The sequence below is a fragment of the Elgaria multicarinata genome, chromosome 21 (assembly GCF_023053635.1).
Source record: "Elgaria multicarinata webbii isolate HBS135686 ecotype San Diego chromosome 21, rElgMul1.1.pri, whole genome shotgun sequence".
Classification (NCBI taxonomy): Eukaryota; Metazoa; Chordata; class Lepidosauria; order Squamata; family Anguidae; genus Elgaria; species Elgaria multicarinata.
The window spans coordinates 3,313,008-3,334,440 of NC_086191.1; the positions used below are offsets into that span (position 1 = coordinate 3,313,008).

General features: G+C 50.4%; 1 protein-coding gene across 1 annotated transcript; it reads right to left on the reverse strand.

The window, feature by feature from the left end:
* Positions 1 to 3,313: 3,313 nt before the first annotated feature.
* PAQR6 (progestin and adipoQ receptor family member 6) lies at positions 3,314 to 18,954 on the reverse strand. The gene is made up of 8 exons (XM_063145673.1): positions 18,913 to 18,954; positions 15,807 to 16,007; positions 14,134 to 14,261; positions 13,753 to 13,958; positions 10,908 to 11,034; positions 9,034 to 9,130; positions 6,707 to 6,851; positions 3,314 to 3,847 (listed from the first exon to the last, which is right to left on the reverse strand). Exons 2-8 carry the CDS (start codon positions 15,855 to 15,857, stop codon positions 3,576 to 3,578), a joined length of 1,026 nt encoding a protein of 341 aa, XP_063001743.1. The 5' UTR covers positions 15,858 to 16,007; positions 18,913 to 18,954; the 3' UTR covers positions 3,314 to 3,575.
* Positions 18,955 to 21,433: the final 2,479 nt, after the last annotated feature.

Genomic DNA, 21,433 nt, shown 5'->3' on the forward strand with positions numbered 1-21,433 from the left:
CCTACCTTTTTCTGTGGCCTCCTGAGAAGGCCTCCAAGACTACCATGATCATTAGACGGTCTGGATCGCAACGTTGGGATTTTCTTAGTTCCGTTTCTTGCTCCTCGTAGCAAAAAGGGGACTCTTTTGTTGTGAGGGTGGGAGAAAACTCATGCAGTGGTATGAAGTAGACTTTAGGGGGACCTCGTGCCTCGCTGAAACCCAAATCTTGGGTCACCAACAAGTCTCCAACCTAAGCATTTTGGTTTTAGCTTGGGGAAACCCCAGGGATAACACCCTCTTTCATCTCTAGGGGTTGATAGCTCTGGAATATGACCTTGACACCATCCGACTGCTCGTCCTGCCGCATGGATCAAGTCCATGTGGAGCATGTCCAGAGGAGGGAGAACAGGAGGGTGAGAAGACTGGAAACCCACTCCTATGAGGAATGGTTGGAAGAGCCTAGAGACGAGAAGCTCAAGAGGAGACATAATAGCGGTCTTCAACATCCGAAGGCCAAAAGCTGGAACAGATGTGTTCTCTGCTGCTCCCAAGGGCAAGGGATGATGCTGATGGCGGTGGGTGGGTGGTCCCACTGTCACGCCCTCCTCTTGAGCTTCCTCAAAGTCTTTGCTCAGCCACTGATGGAGATGGTCCACCATAGGCTCCTCTGAGCTTCTTACGCCTAAGTCAGGGATGCAGAACTTCTGGCGCAGGTCCCAATCCATCCCTCCAGAGTTCCCCAGATGGCCACACCCACTTCCTCTGGCTCCACCTCCTTTACTCGATCTTTCGGCCGTTTCTAGCTTTGATGCAGTTTTTTCCCCATTCGAAAACATTGATAGGATTGTCTGAAGTCTTAGTCCTTATAGAATCACAGAATAGTAGAGTTGGAAGGGGCCTAGAAGGCCATCGAGTCCAATCCCCTGCTCAATGCAGGAATCCACCTTAAAGCATCACTGACAGATGGCTGTCCAGCTGCCTCTTGAAGGCCTCGAGTGTGGGAGAGCCCACAACCTCCCTAGGTAACTGATTCTATTGTCGTACTGCTCTAACAGTCAGGAGGTTTTTCCTGATGTCCAGCCGGAATCTGGCTTCCTTTAACTTGAGCCCATTATTCTTTGTTTTGCACTCTGGGAGGATCGAGAAGAGATCCTGGCCCTCCTCTGTGTGACAACCTTTCAAGTATTTGAAGAGTGCTCTCATGTCTCCCCTCAATCTTCTCTTCTCCAGGCTAAACATGCCCAGTTCTTTCAGTCTCTCTTCATAGGGCTTTGTTTCCAGACCCCTGATCATCCTGGTTGCCCTCCTCTGAACACGCTCCAGCTTGTCTGCATCCTTCTTGAATTGTGGAGCCCAGAACTGGACGCAATACTCTAGATGAGGCCTAACCAGGGCCGAATAGAGGGGAACTAGTACAGACTGCAAGAACTTTAAGCTACCCAAGGTGGATATTTTTGGCCTTTGACCCCTGAGAGCTTGTCCAAAATGGGATTGGGCCCCCAGTCTTTACTCCTAGCCCATTGTGAGCAGTGGGCATTCCCTTCACAGCTCCAATGGCTCCATCAAGCTAGCATTAATGGCAAAAGCTCAGTTTCAGAAGGAAGCACACGGCCCTGGCAAATATGAATTGATTGAAGGGGTTATAATTGGGTGTGTGGGTGTGTGCTCTTGCTTCGGGACTCACCTTGCCTGCCTATGCGTTTGTTTACCGCCTACTCAACTTGTACATTATTAAATAAGTGTGAGCAGTTTATTACAAAAGGCACGGCAGGTCTCCAAGTGAGCCCTCTGGCATGAAGCTGGCCAGAACGTTCCCACTGCTCAGGAAGCCGGGAGCACGCCACCACGCCCTAGCTGGCATTTCCCCAAGACTGGCATCGCTGTGGGCAAACAGCAAAGGCTAAGAACGGTTAATGGCGGCTACACGGGAGGTTAGGTGCACGTTTTTGACAGGCGAGCAGGCGCGCAGCTGTCTGTCCAGGCTTCTCCGTGGAGTTTTGCAAGTTTTACTTCAGTGCCAACTTGGGGGGTGGGGGGAAGCGGTATGTGTGTGACATCGGTCCAGTTGGAAAAAGTTTGGATGGGAACTCCTGGGTCTTCACCACACCCCCAGGTGAAGACAGGCTGGTGGCAGTGGAGGCTGGTGTCTCTGAAGTCAGTGGGGCTGTGGATCCACTCTGGGTTTAAGTCAGAACCAGTTAGGACATCTTGGAGAGCTCCTTTAGAGTTCTAACTGGTTCTGACTGAAACCCGGAGTGGAATCACTGCCCCACTGACATCAGAGTGGATTCACCTTTAGAGTTCTAACTGGTTCTGACTGAAACCCGGAGTGGAATCACTGCCCCACTGACGTCGGAGTGGATTCACCTTTAGAGTTCTGACTGAAACCTGGAGTGAAATCAATGCCCCACTGACGTCAGAGTGGATTCACCTTTAGAGTTCTAACTGAAACCCGGAGCGGAATCGGCACTCCACTGACGTTGGAGTGGATTCACCTTTAGAGTTCTAACTGGTTCTGACTGAAACCCGGAGCGGAATCGCCACTCCACTGATGTCGGAGTGGATTCACCTTTAGAGTTCTAACTGGTTCTGACTGAAACCCGGAGCGGAATTACCGCCCCACTTATTTACAAGCGGGACGCTGATGTCATATGTACCCCGTTCTCATTCCAGACTTCCCCGTTCTCTCTGAGCTTCGCTGCCATCCTCACCGTAGTCAGGAAGAAACAAATCCCACCCACCCCGGCAAAAAGAAATTGTTCCCTGTTGTCATGTAAAATATTCGGGGGGGGGGGGGGCTTGGCTTTGAGTGGACAATTCAGACCAATTTGCTTGACCAAAGCCCTGCGCTTCCTGGTGGAGCTGAAAGCCGCTAGAAGTGGTTTGTTGATATGGCTCAAAGTAGCAGGCTGTGGATTTTGGGACTCTCCATGGGGGCCAGGCCTGCATTTCCAGATTTGTCCCTACAGCACTGAGGGGAAGGGGGTGCTGCTGTGTGAACGGGGGGGGGGGAGCATGCTAGTTGTAGCGCCGCCCAATTCAGGTGCAGGACCGTTTGGGCAGCTGCAACGCCCACAGCTGGCACGCGTCCGTCCCCCCCTGCTAACGTCCCATTTCGGGGGCCATCCAGTCTCGGGCTGAAAATGTCTCCCCACGTTTGCTTTCGAAGCTGAGCCCCTAAAGGCAGAACGGATGGAGGACTGGAAATCCGGTTATCCATTCTTACAACCCAGCAAGACAAGCCAGAGCCGAGAGAGAGAGAGCCCACTCTAAGCTGTCCTGGACGGTAGCCCAAGGGCGGATATTACACCTCTTTTCCCCTTCTACATCACGGCTGTCCTCTGTTTGGGGCAGCGGCCGCATCGCTCTGCCCCAGCTTCCCCCTGCCTTGTAACCAAAGGCTTAAAGTGCTCCAGCAACGGGGGTGCCACATTCAACAGGGGTGCCACTTTCCTCCGGACTCACAATACTGAGGTATAAACGTGCGGTGGCTGAGCAAACCCCTGCCCGGCCTTCCCTAACACTGCAGCCACCAGAACTCCAGAGACAGGGAAGTGTCCCTTGCCACCCAAGCCGCGGCCTTCCAGGGCCGGTCACTTCTCCTTGGGCCGCTCCGCCTCGGGGAAATTGCTCTGCAGGATCAAGTTGGCACCGGACGAACAGAAGAGGGCGGTGGTGAACAGGGTGATGAGGACCAGGTTGCCCAGCAGGGCGGCTCCCAGGATGGCGAAGGTGTGCGTGAAGGTGGCCACCGGGGCGTGCGTGCTCAGCCAGGCCCGGCGCGAATACAAGTCCCACAGAACCGCCTCCAGTTGGAAGTGGGTCCCCACCACCGCACAGATGTGGAACAGCTGGTGGCTGTGGCCTGGGGCCGGGAGAAGGGGAGGCGACAGGGGAAGAAGAAACAAGAGGAGAAAAAGCAGTCGGTGCACGTTCGCTGGGCAGGAGGGGGTCGGTGCCACGGGAGCCCTATGTCGTGTTTCTCAAAAACCTCCCGCCTTCATGGGAGACAATTACGAGGGCTGCTAAGTCATCCACAGAGCTTTATTCAAGCAATAAACGTCTCTTCCTGCCTGAAGAGGGTCTAATCTCTTGGAACTCCCCCCTAGGCAAAACTATGCAAACTAAGCGAGACAATTGTCCGTTCAAGAAGAACGGAAAGCCCTTTCCCAAGACACGTTAACTTCAGAGAGACTAGTTCTGAGGTGGCTTCTGACGGGATGCAAGCCGGGCTGACTTTCTCTTGCCTTCCTTTAGCTCTGCCCATTTTAGTTTACTCTAGGATCGGCTAACTTCTCCATGCTCTCCCCCTCAGAAGAATGTTGGCTTCCCACTGACTGTGTATTATTTGCCCTTGACAAGATAAGCTCTGGAGGGGGTTCACTCCCAGCTGGTGAAGAGCCCACGAGAGCTTTCTCCCCCACTGGTACAGGCTGGCCTATTTCTGGCTCCGGCTCCTCTACTTCAGAGTCTGATTCTGATTGATTACCTGAAACACCTTCTTCCAAACCAGGGGGAACAGGGCTAGACATAACACTCTACCTGAGTGCAGGATTTTCTATTTGGTACAACTTCTGCTCTTTTTCCCAGCCCTTGTGGCTCCAAAGACAAGGGTGAAAGGGTGGAGACAATGCCATGATCAGGCCTGTTCCCCTTAGTGTGGTGGGAAGGAGTTTTAGCTTATCAATCGGAATCAGGTTCTGAACCAGAAGTACCAGGACTAGAAAAGTACCTGCCTACACAGGAAGCAGGGGAGGAGGTTCTCCCAGGCGCTTCACCAGCCAGGGATGAATCTTCACCAGACCTTATCAGTGAAAACGGAGTCAGTGGGAACTCAGCAATCCTCAGGGGGGGAAAGGGACTTCAGAGTCGACAGAGCAGAGCTAAAAGAAGGCGAGAGGCGATCAGCTCAGCTAGCTTCTCGCCAAAGTCTTCTTCTTCAGAGGAATCCTCCTTGAAGTTAAAGGGACTCAGGGAAAAGACCTTCCCTTTTGTTGAAAGGACAGTGGTCTCGGTTAATTAGCCAAGTTTTCGCCTAGAGGAAAGTTCCTAGTGTTTAAACTCTCTTCAGGTGCAAAGAGGTGTTTATTGGCTGAATATAGTTTTGTGGATTACTTGGCAGGCCTCTTTATTAGGGGCCTTGGCATGAGAACGGTCCCAGGGACAGCCCCTGGCAATGCACCTAAAAGGATCCCGGATTATGGTCTCTTTGTGAGACCCTGAAGAGTCCTCCTAAAATTTCCACCTAAATAAATCCCCACCTAGAAAGATCTTCGATGATGGGAAGACCTCGGAAAGCCACAGCCTCCCCCAACCTTGTGCCTTCCCGCTAAATTTGGACTACAACTCCCATCATTCCTGACCATTGACCATGCCGGCTAGGGCTGAGGGGAGTTGAAGTCCAAAATGCGGGGAGAACACCAGGTGGGTGAGGGCTGGGTTGGAAATCTATCGCTTACACCGGGCCGTCAGCGTAAACGCCACTATCCTTCTAATTGTGAACGCCAGGCTCCCGTGCCAACAGGACTGGAGTCAAAAGAGCGCCATTAAGGAACAAGCGAGAGGTATCATCACACTCAGGGGGAGGCGAAGTTTTTAAAAAGTAAACTAAGCAGGCCAAAAAAAAAACCCAAACCCTTCAAACAACCCAAGGAGTACTTGTGCAAAAATAAAATAAGCAAGAACAAAAGATCCTTGCTTACAATCTGCATTTTGATGTTGGGTGGGGTGGAGGTAAGAAAGGCTTACATAGGATTCCCACTGTTCACGGGTGGGGCTTAAATGAAACCCGGAGCGGATTCACTGCCCCATGGACATCGGTGCCACCAGCCCCCATTGGCTGTTGAAGCCAGGCTCCAGACCGGGTTCTAGTGCTCTGGGTTTTTACAGCTCTTTGTCCTCCTCCCCGCATCCAATAGGAGCAGAGTTATGCACAGAAACTTGCAAAATCGATGCAGGTTGCAGAAGCCTGCTTTCGGCAGTGCAGAATTTGGATCTACTTGCACCTGCGTTCCTGTGGCGGTGCCCCCGGCATACGTTCCAACTGCCCTGGTTTCCCAGGGATGTCCTCTATTTCTTGAGAGCTACCCTCGGTAAGTCACTGCCTACGTTTCGGGGCGGGGGGGGATGCCTCCTTAAAAATTGGGTTGGGAATGAAATCCTCGCCTGTTGATGTGGCAAACGTTCACCGCTGTTTCAAACTTTGCAAGCTGGCTTTGTGTTTTAGGGCCATAGGAAAAAGGGTTAGGTTGTGGAAATCCTGCACGGCGCTTGTAACCCATCTGCATTGTGCTGTTTCGGGCCATAGCTTAGTGGTAGAGAAACCGCTTTGCGTGCAGAAGATTGCAGGTTCGTTCCTCAGTATCTCCAGGTAGGGGAGCAAAGAATCATGCCTGGAAGCCTTGTGGTGGCAATACTAGGCTAGGGGGACTGACTCAGTGTCCCCGTTCAGAAGACACCCTAAACTATGGCTCTAACCACAGTGGTTAAGTCAGAAAGCCGGGCTGTGTTCAGAAGACACCTTAAACCATGGCTCTAACCATTGTGAATAAAGCAAAAGGCCTTATTCACCATGGTTAAAGCCATGGCTTAAGGTGTCTTCTGAACGGGGCCAGAATGAGGCAGCTTCCTGCGTTCCGGTTGATTCCCTGGGCAATGAGACATTCTCCCTAGGGATGTGCCTAGGTGATGAATTTGGGCTCAATTTCACCCCCCCTTCACTTACCAATGAAATCGAAGCGGCCAGGTGCCAGCCGTTCCGGCAGGTGGGAGGCAAAGAGGAAGCCGGTGAGAGCGGCGAAGAAAAGGTGGTAGAAATAACCAGCCACGGAGTCGTTCCAGGCGCAGCCTTCGCCGAAACAGAATAAAAGCTGTAAGAGCAGAAACGTGAGTCGGCCGTCAGGGGGATTCCGGAAGGGCGGACCAGCCCTGCAATGCAGCATGGTGAAGCCACCTTCTTCAGGCGGCACCGTGAAAGGGTGGAATAGATAGATGAAGGACGCAGGGTGTGAATTACGCAGGGAGAATTTTTCAACATAGGGGTGGGCAGTTTTGGAAGGTCCGGAGGCCATTTTTGCCCCTCCCAAACTCCCCTCCCCCATGGGCCACCGTCTACCAGGTGACATGTGAATAGAAAAAATGGCATCCGTAGCACTACGGAGCACCAAAATGACAGAAACTGGCGTATTTTCAAGCTATAATTGACCCCTTTTAGGGCTCCATAGCTGCAAACTTGATCATTTTTTCCTTCTTCTAATAATAATACTTTAGATTCAGCCAAATCCCAAACCGAATAGGGCTGACCTGGAAAATAACGGGAGATGTCCGAATCGGGGCGGGGGGGGAAAGGCTCTGGGAGCTTTTCCCACCACCACCCTTCCTTTTTTGCTTAAGAGCAGCAAATTCATTTCCCAGATAAATACGTTGCGCAGAATAAATTAAGCAAAGGGAGGGGAGTGATGCAAAGTCCCCCCTCCCCCAGGTGGAAGAATCCTGCCCTTCCCAGCAAAGGATTTTTAAAAAGTAAGACGAAGCACACCACATCTTGTGGCATTTCCTGCTGTGTACGGGCTGTGGATTGGTGACTGAGGTTGGGAGGCATAATTGATCAGCATCAGGCTCCCGCGCTCCAATTTCACAGAAATTGGTATTGCTCCGGAAGGAATCGGCTTTAAAACATTAAGCCTGTTCCATAGATCTTGTGGAAGCCCGTCTGGCGCACAATATGCTCAGTTTGACGAGCCAAGCCCACAAGTTATATAACGCTGGCAAGGCTGCTATTGGCTCTCCGAATAACCTGATCTAGCTGGGCTGACAAGCTGCAGTACACCTTCCAGCCATTCTCCTGGCGGCGCTGTAGAGCAGCAAGGATCGGGCCAGCAAATCATTACCCACAGCTGAAAATCGGAAAGACACCCGGTTTCATCGCAAGGACCACCTGCCCCTTATTTTTCACAAGCTCGATTTCTGTCGGCACTTACCACCTGAATTTGCTGTTAAAGGGAGTCATGACAAAACTAAAAGCGGCGTTTTGGCTCAGCTGCCATTCTAGCCATTTCAACTCACGCCTGGCAAAATCACAGAGGCCAAATGGGAGCTGAGTAGGACTGGGGAACATGGGTGGGAGGGTACTGTTGCACTGTGTCCTGCTTGTGGGTCCCCCTGGTCGACAGCTGGTTGGCCACTGTGTGAACAGAGTGCTGGACGAGATGGACCCTCGGTCTGATCCAGCCTCAGGGCACTTCTGATGTTCTTATGTTCCTAAGCCAAAAATGTTAATTTGACTAATTTAGACAGGCATGGTGATAGAATCATAGAATCATAGAACAGTAGAGTTGGAAGGGGCCTATAAGGCCATCGAGTCCAACCCCCCGCTCAGTACAGGAATCCACCCTAAAGCATCCCTGACAGATGGTTGTCCAGCTGCCTCTTGAAGGCCTCTAGTGTGGGAGAGGCCTCCCTAGGTCACTGGTTCCATTGTCATACTGCTCTAACAGTCAGGAGGTTTTTCCTGATGTCCAGCCGGAATCTGACTTCCTGTAACTTGAGCCCATTATTCCGTGTCCTGCACTCTGGGAGGATTAAGAAGAGATCCTGGCCCTCCTCTGCGTGACAGCCTTTTAAGTATTTGAAGTGTGTTATCATGTCTCCCCTCAACCTTCTCTTCTCCAGGCTAAACATGCCCAGTTCTTTCAGTCTCTCCTCATAGGGCTTTGTTTCCAGAGCCCTGATCATCCTGGTTGCCCTCCTCTGAACACGCTCCAGCTTGTCTGCGTCCTTCTTGAATTGTGGAGCCCAGAACTGGACGCAATACTCTAGATGAGGCCTAACCAGGGCCGAATAGAGAGGAACCAGTACCTCACGCGATTTGGAAGCTCTACTTCTATTAATGCAGCCCAAAATAGCATTGGCCTTTCTCACATTCAGCTTGTGATCTACAACAATTCCAAGATCCTTCTCGTTTGTAGTATTGCTGAGCCAAGCATCCCCCATCTTGGAACTGTGCATTCGGTTTCTCTTTCCAAATGCATATCAGACCCAGTATTAGCTTACCCTATAAAACAAAGGTATGTTGTCAAAGAGAAAAGGGTAAACAAAGGCTGCAGTCCTCAAGATCTTGCTCAGACTGGGACACTCCAGTTCCAGGAATCTAGAGATGAAAGAAGACGGAAAGGAGCTGAAACAAAATACAGGGAAAACAAAGAAGCGGCTTCGAAAGGCAGCATGAAACTAAGCACTTTGTACACAACAACCTTGTAAGGTGGAACAATATTATTCTCTACATTTTGTGGATGTGGGGTTGGATTGAGTCTAAGGGAATTGTGAGATGAGGACAGCTAGGGTGTTTGTGGTGATCCTGAGTATGCTTACTCGGGAGGAAGCACTGCTGAACACATTGGGACATGCTCCCGAGTCAACACACATGATCCGGCGGTGTCCCGAGTTCAAATCTCACCTCAACTCAAGGTGGCCAAAGGCTGGGAGGGGGTAGAAGGTAGAGCAAGGTATACTGGTAGATTGCTGGGTGATTTGCAGTGGGTCTCCAAGGGTTTGTGATGTAAGAACGTCAGAAGAGCCCTGATGCTGGATCAGACCAAGGGTCCATCTAGTCCAGCACTCTGTTCACACAGTGGCCAACCAGCTGTTGGCCATAGACCAACAAAGCAGGACATGGTGCAACAGCACCCTCCCGCCCATGCTCCCCAGCTGCTGGTGTACATAGGCTTACTGCCTCTCAGCCTGGAGGTAGTACATAGCCATGAGGGCTAGTAGCCATGGATAGCCTTCTCCTCCAGGAATTTATCCAACCCCCTTTTGAAGCCATCCAAGATGGTGGCCATCACTACACCTCGTGGAAGCAAATTCCATAGTTCAACTATGCACTGCGTGAAGAAGTCCTTCCTTTGATCAGGCCTGGATCTCCCACCCATCAGCTTCATAGGATAAGCCCTTTGGGTTCTAGTATTATGAGAGAGGGAGAAAAATGTCTCCCTATCCACCTTCTCCACACCAGGCATGGTTTTGTCCACCTCTCTCCTGTCTCCCCTCAGCCTCCTTTTCCCCAAGCTAAACAATCCCAGCTCTTGTAACCTTCCCTCATAGGGGAGATGCTTCAGCCCCTGGATCACTTTAGGGCTTTTTACAGCTCTACAAAAATCGTTTTTTAGGTGTGGCGACCCAGAACACATTAAAAAAAGCAAGAAACGTTGCAAGGTCAGCCAGGTCTTTATCCGGCTGTTCTAGACTGATGTGTTAGAACAGTTTTTCCCCACCTGGCAGGCTCCAGATGTGTTCCAGATCCCAAAATCCCCAGCCAGGCTAAGGAAGGCTATTTTAGAATGAGGTGAATTCTGTCGTTCTGTTTTAGATGACGTTATAGGGCTGTGTGAATCAGCAGAAGCTGAGCACAATGGAATTTTGATTCAAGTCCGGATCACACAGTGGACTTTCTTTTTCTTTCCGCCTGGAAAATCCATGTGTGTTTCTGTACGTATTTTTCCAAATGCACACATCAATCGGGCACGTCTTCGAAATACAGATGCATTATTCTCTCAGCTCAGTTATCTGGTGTACACATCTCCAGATATTCTGAGTGAAAGGGAAGAAACAAGACGAACTATTTTGCAAACAAAGTTCTTGGTTGGAGCTGAAATGAACTTGGAATGAAGGCCCTCGCTTTTCAACTCATCATTGTAAATTTTCCTAATAAACTTTTTGATAATATTAGCCATGATAGAAAGTGTTGGGCTGGAGAATCGGAGTGGGAATAACATAAAGTTAAAAACTGACGTAATTGCCTTTATATTCGGTAATAAAAGGTTAAAAGATTGCGTTAAGCAGCGGAGCTGAATTTCAAAAAGGAGGTCGTTTTGAAATTCGGTTTCCTTTCAGCTCCGTTCTCGGTCCTGCAAGCCATCCTTACGTACCGGGAGTAACAAGAAAGACTGGTGCAGATAAAGGAATTCAAGGCGGCCAGTGGAACAAAGCAACGATGTAAAAGGCCATTCACCCAGCGATCGGGCATTGCATAGGCTCCGTATGTGAAAGCGCAGCCTATAAACATACAAACACACAACGCCGTTACGGGGAAATGCCTCCACATTGATCCTCCCGTGGTCCTAGCCCAAAGCGGGGAAGTCACACGCTTCTCCTCCCTTAGGCATGTTGGGTCTCCTGAGGCTCCGCCCCCGAGACGGAAGGGGCGGAGCCAGGGAATAACGCATGGTACCTAGTCAATCAGCGGATGGGAACCCAGGCGTGGTGGGGTGGAGTCTGATCATTCTAGCTGTTTCAGGGGTGGAGCTATTTGTACAATCTCTCCAGCCAAGTAGAATGTCATGGCTAACCCTATTGCCCCTGTTTTGGGAGGAGGTGTTTCAGGTAATCAATCAGAATCCGATTCAGACCTAGAGGAGGAGGCGCCAGACACCAGCCAGCCTGTACCAGTGGGGGAGGAAGCTCCCACGGGCGATACCCCAGCTGGGAGTCAGCCCTCTCCAGAGCTTATCTCCTCAAGGCCAAATCCTACACACTCAGTGGAAAGTGAGGTTTCTTCCAGAAAGCTAGCTGATGCTAGGGTCAGCCGGAAGCTCAAACGCACGGCGCGGAAGGAAGGTGTGAGAAAGTCAGTCCGACTAGGATTGCGCCAGAACCTGCCTCCACACCAGGCTCTCTGAAGTTACGGGCGTTTGGGGAGGGGCCCCCTGTTCCCCTTGGTCGGACAATTGTCTCGCTTAGTTTGCATAGTTTTGCCTAGGGGGACATTTCCAAGAGATTAGACTCTCTTCAAGTGGAAGAGATGTTTGCTGCTCAATAAAAGCTTTGTGGATTACCTAGCAGGCCTTGTCATTTGCCTCCCATTGAAAGCAGGAGCTTTCTGAGAAACACGACACAGACGATAGCCTGGATTTCGGCACATCTTTTTGCTGAAGAGGCTAAAGCCGGGAACACCCAACTCCTTCTTGAAGTCGCCCACCACTGTGCCGTGCCACAATCTCTAAGGAAATCTGGGCGTGCATCTAGGTGTCCAATCCAGTGGTTGCTTCAGTCACTGGATTCAGACAACACGATAACCAACGGGGGTTTAAATAGTCAACGGTTGGTTGTTTAACCCACCATGGGTTATTGTGTTGTGTGGTGAGAGTTTTGTAACCAACGGTTATTTGGCCGAAATAACCAACGCAAATAGCCAACGCCGGGCAGAGTTGGCTCTTTGAACCACGGTTGGTTATCGCGTTGTGTGGAGGGCGCCGTCGGTTATTCCCTCGGCCACCGTGGGCTATTTCGTCAGCCGCGGAGTCGCACGGCAAGAGCAGTCAAAGCGGTGGCTGCCACTCTAATCCAGCCGGCAGGATAGATTTTCGGGAGCAATGGCTGATGGGATACTGCCAGGAGGACTGAGTGCGGGGAGAGAGGGCAGGGATGAGTGAGTCAACTCAATGTGACTCACAGTCAACTCAACGCTGATCCTAATCCACACCATGGTTGGTTATCGTCATGTGGGGGGTACCCCCTAGATCAGCCTTCCTCAACCTGGGGCGCTCCAGATGTGTTGGACTACAACTCCCAGAATGCCCCAGCCAGCTGGCTGGGGCATTCTGGGAGTTGTAGTCCAACACATCTGGAGCGCCCCAGGTTGAGCAAGGCTGCCCTAGATGAACAACTGTCGAGTTGATTATTACCCCACTGTTGACTGTCGTGTTGTCTGAAAGCAGCCAGTGTCACATGGAGGTTATGCACAGGGACCCCTCTCTCAGTGTCCCCCATTGACTTCAATGGGACAAACTGCCATTGGGAACCGAGCAGGCCCAGATACCAAAAAATCATTAGACACTGGATCAGGTTTTGGCTATCCCCTGTGCCTGTAATGGTGCCCTTATGCACCCTCCCCTGCGCTTCATGCCATTAAAGTGAATGTGCCATTTATTCACTATCGGGCCAGGGGGGCCAGGGAAAACATTAAACTTTCATTAAAAAATATTGCAAGGGGGACAGAAGCCCTTGAGGGTGGGTAGCCCAGCCTCTACCCACGGAGAGTCCCGTGAGGGACTGCAATGTGTCTCTGAGCGCATTGCCACCCCCCTGAAGTCTTTTGCATTATGCTATGGACAGAGTCCAATTTCGCTTTCATTCGGACCCTATTCCTAAATTTATGCTCAAGCCCATGCGATCGAGAGTTTTCCCGTTTCTGCGCTTTAAAACCGAAGAGGTGGTTTAAGCTTTTACCGTTCTAAACGCCACCTGCTTAGTTTGTCGGCAAATTGCCTAGGGACGCCTTGCAAGACCTGAGCTTCTTAGCCGTTCTTCGATTAAGCAACGTCGGTCACTTCCGGTCGGTTTGCAAGACAGCTCATGTCGGGCAAAGTGGCGTTCTGCTTGGGTTATTATGCTTGTGGAGGAACGAAGGCTGTGGAGCAAGCTCACCTCTGGCCTTAAATTGCAAATTACGTTGGATACATTTCCCAAAGAGGAAGAGAGGGGAGTCAGCCTTAAAAATCTTTTTTCACCGTAAACCATCTATATTCCCTTAAGAGCAGAAGAACAGAAGAAGAGCCCTGCTGGATCAGACCAAGGGTCCATCTAGTCCAGTTGCTGGGGAACATGGGTGCGAGGGTGCTAATCCTGCGAGTAGCCATGGGTAGCCTTCTCCTCCAGGGATTTGTTCCACCCCCTTTTTAAGCTGTACAAAATGGCGGCCATCCCTACGGCTTGTGGTCGCGAATGTCATGGTTTGAACCCTGCGCTGAGCGAAGAAGGACTTCCACACCTTACCCAAACTGTATAGGCTGAGTGCTCCATAATCCAAGAAGTAGCAGACGTGCCGGGCGTGGGTGGACATGGTGCTGAAGGTGTGGGCGCAGCTGGAGGTGAACGGGTAGAGGCAAACCAGCCACATGTAGGCCATGAAAGGCCAGCTGTAGCTGTCGGACCAGAAGTCCAGGCTGTAGGAAAGCACCAGGAACCGCCACAAGAAATACCTGCAAGGGGAGACGTCGGAGAGGTTCCGGTCTCGTTCCGTCCTCACCCAAGACGTAGCTCTGTCTGAGCGCCACCTTTCGCCCCGAGTCAGCTGAACGGGGATTTGAACTCGGGCACCCCACATCCAAGCTCAGCACTCCCCTTCTTGGGGGTTGGAAGAGGCCACGGACTTACCAGGTCGGGACGAAATGTGTCCAAATGTTGATGGTCTCGTTGTTGAGTTGGAAGGAGCTGAGGACGCAATCCAGAGCAGAGCTTTTGGGGTGGCGGTAGCCAGAGATGATGCCATCTTCCCAGAAGATCTGCAAGAAGAATTGACACACACCCCTTTTTTAAAATCTAAATCTTGCATTTATTTTATTCGTGGCACTCAATTAAATTAGTCTTACAGTATATAATATACACTCCCCCTGAAAGACTGTATTCGCAGCTTGGGGGTGCTTCATCCTGTCAGACTAATTTGATCTCATTTTTTGATCCTTGTGGACTGTGGGAATGCTGTGGACGTAATATATCTTGACTTCAGCAAAGCTTTTGACAAAGTGCCCCATGATATTCTGATTAACAAACTAGCTAAAAGTGGGCTAGATGGAACAACTATTAGGTGGATTCACAGTTGGCTACAGAATCGGACTCAAAGAGTACTTATCAATGGAACCTTCTCAAACTGGGGAGAGGCAACGAGTGGGGTGCCGCAGGGCTCAGTCCTGGGCCCAGTGCTCTTCAACATTTTTATTAATGATTTGGACGAGGAGGTGCAGGGAACGCTCATCAATTTTGCAGATGACACCAAATTGGGTGGGATAGCTAATACCCTGGAAGACAGAAACAAACTTCAAAGTGATCTTGATAGGCTGGAGTGCTGGGCTGAAAACAACAGAATGAAATTTAATAGGGATAAAGGCCAAGTTCTACATTTAGGAAATAGAAACCAAATGCACAGTTACAAGATGGGGGACACTTGGCTCAGCAATACTACAAACGAGAAGGATCTTGGAATTCTTGTAGATCACAAGCTGAATATCAGCCAACAGTGCGATATGGCTGCAAGAAAGGCAAATGCTATTTTGGGCTGCATTAATAGAAGTATAGCTTCCAAATCACGTGAGATACTGGTTCCTCTCTATTCAGCCCTGGTTAGGCTTCATCTAGAGTATTGCGTCCAGTTCTGGGCTCCACAATTCAAGAAGGACGCAGACAAGCTGGAGCGTGTTCAGAGGAAGGCAACCAGGATGATCAGGGGTCTGGAAACAAAGCCCTATGAAGAGAGACTGAAAGAACTGGGCATGTTTAGCCTGGAGAAGAGAAGATTGAGGGGAGACATGATAGCACTCTACAAATACTTAAAAGGTTGTCACACAGAGGAGGGCCAGGATCTCTTCTCGATCCTCCCAGAGTGCAGGACACGGAATAACGGGCACAAGTTAAAGGAAGCCAGATTCCAGCTGGACATCAGGAAAAACTTCCTGACAGTTAGAGCAGCACGACAATGGAACCGGTGACCTAGGCAGGTGGTGGGCTCTCCCACACTAGAGGCCTTCAAGAGGCAGCTGGACAACCCTCTGTCAGGGATGCTTTAGGGTGGATTCCTGCATTGAGCAGGGGGTTGGACTCGATGGCCTTGGAGGCCCCTTCCAACTCTGCGATTCTATGATTCTATAATTTTTTTCCTAATTTAATCGAGTTTGCCTTTTTCACAGCAGCTGCACATTGGGCGGAAATTTTCATCGATCTGTCCACTGCAACCGCAAGATCTCTTCCTTGGTCAGTCAACGGTAGCTCAGATCCCATCAACTTATACGTGAAGCTGGGGGGGTTTTGTCCCAACGTGCTGCTTATTTACTCACACGAGGTACTTGGTGGACCCTGAAGATCTGAGGCAGCTTTATCGTGAGCATTTCCAGTTTTAGCAGACTCAACGCTTTAGCAGTGTATACTAGAAGGCCGCTCTGCTTGTGGGCGGAGATTTTGCCACGCGACCCCCCCGGCTGCCGGGGATCCACAGCCCCTTCCTCCAGGTAGCTCTATGGAGGTTCAACATTTGGGCCCTGAAATGACACAGGAAAGAGGAGGTTGGTTTGAGAGAAAGACATGCAGAGGAAACAAGGGTCAAAGCGACATGAAATGGCACTAATCATCAATCAAATGGAGGGTTGGCAGGTTGGAGAGTTGTATATCATAGAATCATAGTATCGCAGAGTTGGAAGGGGCCTATAAGGCCATCCAGTCCAACCCCCTGCACAATGCAGGAATCCACCCTAAAGCATCCCTGACAGATGGTTGTCCAGCTGCCTCTTAAATGCCTCCAGCGTGGGGGAGCCCACAACCTCCCTAGGTAACTGGTTCCATTGTCATACTGCTCTAACAGGAAGTTTTTCCTGATGTCCACCTGGAATCTGGCTTTCTGTAACTTCAGCCCGTTTTTCCATATCCTGCACTCTGGGAGGATCGAGAAGAGATCCTGGCCCTCCTCTGTGTGACAACCTTTTAAGTATTTGAAGAGTGCTATCATGTCTCCCCTCAATCTTCTCTTCTCCAGGCTAAACCTGCCCAGTTCTTTCAGTCTCTCTTCATAGGGCTTTGTTTCCAGACCCCTGATCATCCTGGTTGCCCTCCTCTGAACACGCTCCTGCTTGTCTGCGTCCTTCTTAAAGTGTGGAGCCCAGAACTGGACGCAATACTCTAGATGAGGCTTAACCAGGGCCGAATAGAGGGGAACCAGGACGTCGCGTGATTTGGAAGCTATGCAGCCCAAAATAGCATATGTTCCAATTGGCCCTATTTGGGGGGAACGTAGCACTCGAGAGAGCATCAAATAACACTGCATATATTGAGGCCGTTCACACAACACGCTAACGTGGCTTGTTTTGACCCGTAGCTTGTTTGTTAAACCATGGGTTGTCTGGTTGTGTGAATGCAGCCAGGGTGCAAGAGGGAGATTCCTGAAACCATTGTTAACACATGGATAGAGGAATGCCCTTGCAGTTCTGAGTGATACCAACAGCTACGTGACACGTACAGTGGCTTTGTTCGCTCTGGCAGCAAAAAAGATTAGGCAGAGAGAACTAGACAAAATTGCCCTGAATTGCCATGGAGTTTAGACTGGAGTTTAGACTGCTGAAAGCTGAGTTTTAGTTAGGGTAAATTTCAAGCTATTTGTTATGTGTATTTTCAAGGTATTTGTATTACTGTCTACACCAGCCTTCCTCAACCTGGGGCGCTCCAGATGTGTTGGACTACAACTCCCAGAATGCCCCAGCCATTCTGGGAGTTGTAGTCCAACACATCTGGAGCGCCCCAGGTTGAGGAAGGCTGGTCTACACGTATGGATACTTTCTTTGGATGTATTTGCCATGGCCTTTGGCTAGTACAATAAACTTTGGATTAGTACCGTATTTCTTCGATTGTAAGACGCCATCGATTGTAAGACTCACACTAATTTCAGTACCACCAACAGGAAAAAAAAAACCTAGGACACACCTGCGATTCTAAGACGCACCCCATTTTTAGAGATAGGGAAAAAAGCGCATCTTAGAATCAAAGAAATAGGGTATATATGCAATTCAAGCTGAAATTCAACTGTGCAGTGTGGCGTATTTTCTCGAACAAGCTACCTCGAGAACCCATGGCTTGTTGCGGGGTTGTTCAGGGTGGTTAACAAGCCGCCCTGGCTGCGTTCAGACACAATAACCCTATGTTGCATGGGGGGGGGGGGACTGATTGTTTGCTTATGAGTCCCTGGAAGAGCTGACATTTGATCAGGATAGGGTGGCGGTCCTGATGCTTCATAGAATCATAGAATCATAGAATAGCAGAGTTGGAAGGGGCCTACAAGGCCATCTAGTCCAACCCCCTGCTCAATGCAGGAATCCACCCTAAAGCATCCCTGACAGATGGTTGTCCAGCTGCCTCTTGAAGGCCTCTAGTGTGGGAGAGCCCACAACCTCCCTAGGTCACTGGTTCCACCGTCGCACTGCTCTAACAGTCAGGAAGTTTTTCCTGATCATAGAATCATAGAATAGTAGAGTTGGAAAGGGCCTACAAGGCCATCGAGTCCAACCCCCTACTCAATGCAGGAATCCACCCTAAAGCATCCCTGACAGATGGTTGTCCAGCTGCCTCTTGAAGGCCTCTAGTGTGAGAGAGCCCACAACCTCACCAGGCAACTGATTCCATTGTCGTACTGCTCTAACAGTCAGGAAGTTTTTCCTGATGTCCAGCTGGAATCTAGCTTCCTTTAACTTGAGCCCGTTATTCTGTGTCCTGCACTCTGGGAGGATCGAGAAGAGATCCTGGCTCTCCTCTGTGTGACAACCTTTTAAGTATTTGAAGAGTGCTATCATGTCTCCCCTCTTCTCTTCTCTTCTCTTCTCCAGGCTAAACATGCCCAGTTCTTTCAGTCTCTCTTCATAGGGCTTTGTTTCTAGACCCCTGATCATCCTGGTTGCCCTCTTCTGAACAGTTTCTCAGCCCCGCCTTGGGCGTGATTTAGCAGAGGCAGCCACCGGAAAAGAGCTTGAGAAATAGGGACACTGGACATGCCTATCAGAGTGTCAATCAAAGAGAGCCAGGTCTCTGCCCCCAAGGAGCTTACAAATCGATATTTTAACAACGAGGAAGGAAAAATAGTGGGAGAGGCAACAATAACCGAAACCTTTCCCAGATTCCTTCCAGACACACACACACACACACCGGTTCTGGTTTATCCATTCTCCTCTTCGACCAAGGACCTGGCGCACACAGAAGAAGAAGAAAAATCACCCCCGCCCACCCCCTGAACTAGAAATCAAGTTCTCTTTTGTCCTTTCACACAAGGCCACCATTGACAGCTGCTAGCCAGCGCGGTCATGTGGTTGACCACGGAGGAGTCAAGGCGAAAATGAAGGCGCTCTGTGTGCCTATGTGTGTAGAAATGAAAGATTAATTACTTTCCATATCTTCTTTGTCACTAACCAAGATAAACAGATTCGGAGAGAACCCGCCTGTAAAGTTGGGAGGAAAGCCAAGAACAAAACAGTGGAATGAGATCAAAGTTTGGAAGGGGGGGTCCCTCCCCTTCCCCCCTTTCCCCCCTCCCCTCCATTCTCTTCTTCGTGTTTCAAGTTGGCCAAAAAGTGGGAAATGGCCACCAGCTCGGACAGCCCAGAGCTCTTTCTCTCGCGCGCCCCAGGTCTGCTTTCTGCCTAGGATGTGCCGGCCGCCGGGCCCGCTTGGCAAAACCGAAATGGAGGATGAATTCTTGGGAAATAAAGTCAGTGTTTCGGTTGCTCCAGAAAGATTTTAAAATGTCAGCTGCAAAGGAATCAACGGGAATTTGAGCTGGAAGCAAAGGAAAAATACTCTTTGCTGCACCCCAGAGATGTGCACGGGGTTAGGAGACTGAGCTGTAAGCCCCACATGTGGCAGGAATGCAGGAGGTAGGAGCAGGCCAGCTGCTCTGTTTAAGCCTCCCCCTTAGCACAAGGGGAATAATTGCATTGGCCTCCCTTGCAAGGGTCACTGAGATAATTATGCAAAGTATACAAACATTATTCATCTATGCTCCACTTTTTCTTCAAGGAACTCCCTCTAGTCCATCCCCACAACAGCCCTGCAAGGTAGGCTAGGCTGAGTGGAGGGGGGAGTCTGCTCTAACCACTACACCACAGTCTCTCAAAAATGCCACATGGTTTTTTCATCAGCTCTGTGTACTCTGGAGAGGAGAAATATCTGTGATTCCGTTCCCCCCCCCCCCGGGTCTCTGGGGGGAGGGGAGACCAAAAAGTCTTCCCTTCCACCCAACTTTTGCTGAAATTTTGGGTTTTGCGTGTTTTTAAAGAATTTAATAAAAAACCAAAGCTTATGCCTACAACTCCCACCATGCCTTGGGCACAGCTCCCAGCATACCTGGGGTGGGACGCCAGACTTACTGGCCTTTGGTGGCCATTGTGAGTGTGCGGGCAGGTGGCCGCTGTGTGTTTTTCACAACCCAGGGTGACCCTATGGAAAGGAGGACACGGCTCCTGTATCTTTAACAGCTACATAGAAAAAGGCATTTCAGCAGGTGTTATTGGTATGCCTGCAGCACCTGGTGAAATTTCCTCTTCATCCCAACAGTTAAAGCTGCAGGAGCCCTGCCCACTTTTGTATCTGGTCACTAGAGTATAGCTCCTGTGATGAACGGGATTCTCAATTTTAGAATTTCTGTAAACCGCCCAGAGAGCCCTGGCTATGGGAGCGGTATATAAGTTTAATAAATAATATAAATAAATAAATAAATTTCAACAGGTGCTGCATGCATACTTTTTGTGAACTGCCCAGAGAGTTCCGGCTATTGGGCGGTATAGAAAAGTAATAAATAAACAAATAAATAATAAATACCAATGGCACCTGCTGAAATCCCCGTTTCTATGCAACCGTTAAAGATAGAGGAGCCCTGTCCTCCTTTCCATAGGGTCACCCTACCTGAACCCCACACGTGGTCTGGTCTCCCTTGGTGCCTGTCTTCTGAGATTGTAGGATTGTGGCCCACAAATTTGTGAGCATCTCTTTGGAGGGACAGAAACAAGCTTTTTTAAAAGGAAAGCTGAGATTCTGTGTCTGACACGTCCCTTTTTCTGAACTCCCACAGGACTGGGCCCTGTGTGTCCTTGGAGACAGGGTACTGGGTTGGCGACTGGCTCGGATATAGGGTGACTGTTCTGACTTCTGTATTTTGTCCTTCTGCCTCCCAGGGTCCCACACTCTGCATCCAACACGGCTACGGAGTCCGTCGCCTCCCTCGGTGACACAGCCTGCTGGTCCATCGCCTCCCTCCGTGGCTCGTCATGTTCACCCTCAACGCGACACTCCGCAACGCCTCCCTCCCTCCCTCCCGATGTGAACAGAGTGGCCGAAGGGTGCCATCCACGGCACGACAGAGGCAGGCTTGCGCCCATGTCAGGGAGCATCGCTCCCAAATCGAGCTGCTTCAGGAGAGCCAGAACTTTGTGCAGCTCCCTGCCAGGCCTCAGACTGTGGCTCACGTCATTGTGGCATCGGCAGACAAGGAGGAAACCAGGCCTGGCCCTGAAGAAAGAGCAGGGCCCAACCTTCTGGGAGTACCCCGTCTGCCTGCATCTCCTCCTGCCCCCACCCATAGGTGGGGGAGGTGGAGGGGGACACACTTTCCAGAGGCTCCAGAAAGCGTTTTCCCGATTTGAGCAGGGCGGGGGGCGCAGGAAAGCAGAGGTGGCCCCGGGAAATTAGGGTGTGCCTGGACACACCCGACACACCCTACGTGCATACCTACGGCCCAACCCCTCAGTGTAATGCCTGTCTCTGAAGGTTGGCTGAGTAAAGTGGAACAGTGAGGGGATAGCAAAACCTCCGTTGAAGACAGGAGTGGAGCTGGAAAAGAAAGGAAAAGTAACATACAGTACATACATCAACATAAATCCACATACATCACAACCAGATTTATAGCAATCTATGCCCACTTCTGCTTTGAGCATCG

Bases quoted from the DNA above. Each gene is read 5' to 3' on its own strand.
- PAQR6 (XM_063145673.1), bottom strand. From the start codon at position 15,857: ATGCTCACGATAAAGCTGCCTCAGATCTTCAGGGTCCACCAAGTACCT. The intron at 14,262-15,806 runs GTGAGTAAATAA...TTCTTCTTGCAG, and splicing joins GGGTCCACCAAGTACCTCGT to ATCTTCTGGGAAGATGGCAT. The intron at 13,959-14,133 runs GTAAGTCCGTGG...CTCCCCTTGCAG, and splicing joins ACACATTTCGTCCCGACCTG to GTATTTCTTGTGGCGGTTCC.